Below are 6,072 nucleotides of genomic sequence, written 5' to 3'. Positions count from 1 at the left end.
TATTGAATAACAGCGATTATTTAGTTCAGGGTTAACGTTATTTCGTACTACTGTATTTGTGCGTCTTGTGACATGTTTTTCAAGCTGATTTGAGTTAACAATAGGTACGAAGGCAGTTGTTTCCTGGGATATGTCTTGAAGTAAACAACTGTTTCTGATGCATAGTGAATGTTCTTTCGGTTCGGACGGACCCATCTTTTTATTCCCTGTACAGATTTCATGGAAGTCATGGTTCAAAGATGGACATGGCTGGCTTCTCTCGACCTCTGAAACCAAATTATCAACAGTAAAAGAGGGTAAAGATGAATCTCTAAGTGTATAATTCTTAGATGAAGTATATGGAAGCACTCTGTAATTAAAATTGAGCTGAGAATCATTACTAGTGGTGTCACACATTGACTGAGTAAATCGATTGGCAGTACTTTTGACTGTACGATGATTAATCACGGGTATTTTATTGGGAGAAATCAAAGGAGATAAATTATCAACACTAAGAAGCTTCGTTTCAGCCATTGGGTTAGCGTCTGCGCCACTAAGATCAAGATCTTTGTAATGTCGATTAACTTCTACTTGTTGTTGTTGTTGTTGTTGAATGTTCCAAGAATTGCAGGTAGCATTCGTAACTTCTTTAACATTTCGTTCATCCAAATGAGCACGATGTTCAAACTTGTTAATGTTTTTACTAGAATTCTTCCAGCAGATAGTATTTATCATTTCTTTTGTACTGATGTTACAAGGAAGTTTGTTTTGTTCGTTTTGAACAGAAATCAGAATCTGATTGGTGGAAGGCATACTGGACTGAAGCTGACATTGTTGAAGAGATCCATCAAAAGTTTGGCTCGGTGAAACTGTGCTGGATAAATCTTGTTGGAAAACCATCTACGAAAATATGAAGTACTTGTCAATTTCTTTTTTTTTTTTAGTATATATTTGTTCTTTAAGTATGACGTAACGAAATATTAAGTCTGTTACAGTTGCATTAGAAAATCATTTACATAATTAACTTTTTCCCCAAATTAATTTTAAAATAACAGTATCTTTCTTATCCAATATCATCTTATATCGGAAGTAACTTGATCATAATGTCAAAGTTTCTGGATTAACTGAGATCACATACGTGTTCTAAACAGCGATTTATCACAGACGAACATAAGCATGCTTTAATAACATATCAAACAATGTATGGGCGAAATATGTCATTATTATTCTCTTAACATCATAAAAACAAAAAATGTTATTTTAATTTCTCAACCTCTCAGCGACATTATGACAAGTCAGTCTAAAGTTTCTGAAAAGCAAGAGCCTTTATCTTTAACATTTCAATTGACTATCTTATTCACGTAAAGATTAACGTTTCTCTTCCTTATATCCTTACAGTGCACTATTTTATTATAACTTACAATAGCTTACGTAAACACCAGGATATATTTGTATAAAGAATAAAATCTAGATCACACCTTTGATGACTGTAGCTGTTGCTTAACCATAAGAGAAATACTTTTGTTCTGGAGTTCTAAATCGCTCACTCGTTTTTCCAGTTTTACACATTCCTCTCGTAAATTCTGAATTGAAAGAAATAAAAGTTATAATTAACTTCTCTTTTCTACTAATGATCTATCTGAAAAGAAAATTAGTACCTTGGAATGTTTTTCAAATGTACAATGTTTAAATGTGTTGGAGAAGAAACAATTGAAACATACAATTGCAATTTTTCGCTTCGTGTAGATGCAGAAATATTATGATGTGGTGAACACAAATAATTTTGATCATATTTTTCGCTTCGTGTAGATGCAGGAATATCATGATGTGGTGAACACAAATAATTTTGATCATATTTTTCGCTTCGTGTAAATGCAGGAATATCATGATGTGGTGAACACAAATAATTTTGATCATATTTTTCGCTTCGTGTAGATGTAGGAATATCATGATGTGGTGAACACAAATAATTTTGATCATATTTTTCGCTTCGTGTAGATGCAGAAATAGCATGATGTGGTGAACACAAATAATACTGATCATTTTTTCGCTTCGTGTAGATGCAGGAATATCATGATGTGGTGAACACAAATAATTTTGATCATATTTTTCGCTTCGTGTAGATGCAGTATTATCATGATGTGGTGAACACAAATAATTTTGATCATATTCTTCGCTTCGTGTAGATGCAGAAATATCATGATGTGGTGAACACAAATAATTTTGATCATATTTTTCGCTTCGTGTAGATGCAGAAATATCAGGATGTGGTGAACACAAATAATTTTGATCATATTTTTCGCTTCGTGAAGATGCAGAAATATCATGATGTGGTGAACACAAATACCAAGTTGATAATACAAAGAATAATTTATTTTCAGAAAGACATTAAACTAGCACAAGTTTCTAATCAGAAAAAAACAGAAGCAGTAAAAAATATGTGTCCCATGTGAACAAACAAGTGTTTTATTTGAATTCTAAACCACTTCTACTGGATATATAAAAAAAAGTTTTTTTAGTAGGAGCTACAAATCTACTACGTTGACAAACAATCCATTCTACATAATTATATGCGATTAGATGAAATGGAAGTTCAACCATTTCGCTATATTTTTCAATAACTGACATCCAAACACTACCTAGTCTCCAGCTTCTGTAGATGTACATCGTTTCTGCTATAGCAAAAACGTCGTACAATCCAGTGATAAAAGCTCTTACACCCAAGAATATGAATAATGGAATTATTTATTTCCTGGGAATTTCTTCTCTTTTAGACACGCAAACATTTCTTTTCATCGTGAGCTTCATAGTGACTATGGAAATATAGGAAACGGATATTTTTACCATTATAAGATTTAATATGTACAGAGTTAAGGCAAAGCTATTTGCCTAACGTTCATAATTCGACAAAACTAATCATCAGCAAAGTTTAATATTTTGGATATAAGGTAATAATATGATTCGACAGACTGTTTCTATGCAAAAAGTAATGATCAACAGGGAACGCTGATAATAAGGTTTACATACAGGAATCTCCATACAACATGCCATAATCCAAGCTGCCTATTGAACGTTAGAATTGCTATTTCAAAACATTAATAATACCAAGGAAATAACAAAGTGCAAAATTATAATTATATATATATATATATATATAAGTGAAACAGCTAACGAAGAATATTCTTTAGAATGTTGTTTAATTAAGAATGATCGCACCAGGGATCGAAACCCGCTTTTTAAAAAAAATATTCTTCTCTGCTGTAAAAGCTGACTGGGAATAAAAGAAGTTTTATTTTATTAATGTAAGTGCCTCTAAAAACTGTCAATGAAGTATTCGCCTAAGTCTGCATATTTTGTTTGTCTTTCGTTAAAAGGTCGTATATTTATTTTTTTAACTACTACACACGAAAAAAAGTAATTTAACATTTAGAAACTAGCCAGTGCCTAATTTTGTTTTTAAAAGAAAACTAATTTAGAAAGAAAATCTTCGTCCTTTGGTTTGCGATAACAAAGACACTAAATTAGATGAATAACTAATGCTTGAAGTTTACTATTAAATACATTCAGTTCTGTTTGTTTAAGAAATAAAAATTTAAAGCGTATTAGTTATTAGTAAAACATCTGCGGCAACTATGCAACAAATAATTATGTTTATTTAGTTTCATTAATTTCTTCAAGCTCACAAGAGGAACGATCCACATATAACGGAATAGGGGCTAGGGTTGAATTTCGCCCAAAACTACACGAGAGCTATCTGCGCTAGCCGTCTCTAATTTAGCAGTGAAAGACTAGAGGGAAGTCAGCTGGTCATCATCACCCACTCTTTTACTAACGAATAGTGTGATGTAATATCACATTATAACGCCCCCCATGGCTGAAAGGGCGAGCATATTTGGTGGGACGGGGATTCGACCCTAAGATTGCGAGTCGACAACCCTAACCACGTGGTCATGCTGGATTACATATAACAGAGCAGTAGTAAAATGCAGCTAATTTATTTGTTTATTTTGTACAGCTGCTAATAATCAATTAGTTTCTGCTTTATCCCGAGTAGCACAGCTGTCTTTTAAGCCTACCTTTAGTTTGGAATTATTTGAAGATATTTTTCTTTTAATTTCTTTACAATTCGTTCGTTTATACTTGAAATTCTTATTACATGGTTATAAAACTAAAGTTTCTGGACTTTGCCATATTTTTGTTTGTTTTTTAGAAATGTAGAAGACATAAATATATTAACAACTCCAAAGAACAAAAGAATCATACCTTTTGAACTAGTAAAGCCTTTATTACTTGATTGGCTACTTCATCAATACATTGCTCATACTGCATTCTCTGTTGTTCACTCTCCAGAAGTAGCGTGGAATTTTCCTTCTCAAGCAACTGAATATGTTCCAAGAAGACTTGGTTAATGGAAAATGCTTTTTCTTCTTCGGAATTTTCAGTGTCCTGAGAAATATTACATTTGTAATTTGTATCATTTCATAATATCAACTTTCGATCAGAGGAATCTCTGTACATGAAGTGAAACTAGAAAGTCAATTAGTCAATCACTATGGTTAATTAAATATACTTTACTTAAATAAATTACAATGCGTCGTTTCATTAGTTGAGTAATCTCGATTTTAACGACATATCCGGCCATAATACCAATAATATATCACTATAATATAAATATTGTTTGTTTGTTTTGAATTTCGCGCAAAGCTACACTAGGATTCTCTGCGCTAACCGTCCCTAATTTAGTAGTGTAAGACTAGAAGGATGGCAGCTAGTCATCACCACCCACCGCCAACTCTTGGGCTACTCTATTACCAACGAATGGTGGGATTGACCGTCACATTATACACCCCCCCCACGGTTGAAAGGGCGAGTATGTTTGGTGTGACGGGGATTCGAACCCGAACTCCCTAACCGCCGGGCCATATATAAATATACTGAGCTAACAATGCAAAATGGTCTCTATAATAAAAGCATAAAAAATATTAAAAACGAATAATATTTAAGACATTAAACAGCCTAGCCAATACTGTTAATGACAGTAACAATAAATAAATAACATAGTATACCATAATTAGAGAACACAGAAACTCTAGCTGTTCACATGAACTAATGTCACAGAATTAATTTTCTTCGAAAAATGTAGCCTCGGTTTAACATGCCTGAATTTTCTCCAATTTTATCTTACATGTCTTTTCACTCATGAAAACTCATTAGGCTTTAGAAGAAGGTGACTTAGCTTAAGCTATGCTCTTTATTTATATTTCTTTCTTTATTTATATTGTTCCATATATAGAAATAAAAAATATTATCTGAATTGCTAATGTATTTCACAGTTCATTTCATCAAAGAAACAAACAAATGGTGAATTTTGTATTAAATACGGTTATCCATATTTTTCGAATTTCCAAAATATATACGATTTATTGGTTAGAAGTATTTTTTCACAAAATTCGATGAAAAGAACACCGTATTAAATAAATTGCAAGTTTTTTTCCAAATTAATAAACTCGCATTACAGTACAAACAAAATTATATGCTACAAAAAAAACACGTGCAAGTTATTTTTACTGTAAGTAATGTTAATACTATATATGTGTAGGTTGTAAATCAGCCACAATACACGAAGGAAATCACTTATTGTGAAATACCACTCCGTGTTCTAACATTAGATGTTTCTTACCTTAGACAGCATCTGCTTTAGAATAATATTAATGATGCACTTTATAAAGATTACTCCAAGTTATCGTCTTCTTTGCAGTTAGCTTCATAAATTTAATGGATAAAAACTATTAAACTTCGTATGAAGTTATTTAATGCATCTTTCTTTACGAAATGATAATGATGATGTTCTTCACTTACATTTCTCACGTTCCTTCTTTGTAACTCATTGAGAAGCAGCAAGTTGTTTCTTTCGAGGGTGCCAATGCACGTTTGATAATTCCGTAATTTGTTCTGGGATACAGCAACGTCAAGATTAAGAATATATTACTTGAAAATATTAAATACAATAAAACAAAATTGTGGTTATCACAGTTTAGTTAAAATGTAAAAATTAATATCGTTTTGAAAGAGTCGGCTATATTCAAGTATTTG

General features: G+C 32.1%; 1 protein-coding gene across 1 annotated transcript in view; it reads right to left on the bottom strand.

Annotated features, from left to right (window-relative positions):
* The window catches only part of LOC106459041, a 54,850-nt gene that overhangs the window by 12,483 nt on the left and 36,295 nt on the right, over nt 1-6,072 (bottom strand). Inside the window, exons 4-7 of the mRNA XM_022385685.1 lie at nt 5,839-5,931; nt 4,243-4,425; nt 1,458-1,562; nt 1-879 (exon numbers count right to left, since the gene is read on the bottom strand). Of these exons, the coding sequence (XP_022241393.1) occupies nt 1-879; nt 1,458-1,562; nt 4,243-4,425; nt 5,839-5,931 (1,260 nt within the window). The remainder of the gene's footprint in view (nt 880-1,457; nt 1,563-4,242; nt 4,426-5,838; nt 5,932-6,072) is intronic.

Source organism: Limulus polyphemus, unplaced genomic scaffold, assembly GCF_000517525.1.
Source record: "Limulus polyphemus unplaced genomic scaffold, Limulus_polyphemus-2.1.2 Scaffold25, whole genome shotgun sequence".
Lineage (NCBI taxonomy): Eukaryota > Metazoa > Arthropoda > Merostomata > Xiphosura > Limulidae > Limulus > Limulus polyphemus.
Note: the sequence above shows the minus strand (reverse complement) of the source record. Positions and strands in the feature narration are given on the sequence as shown.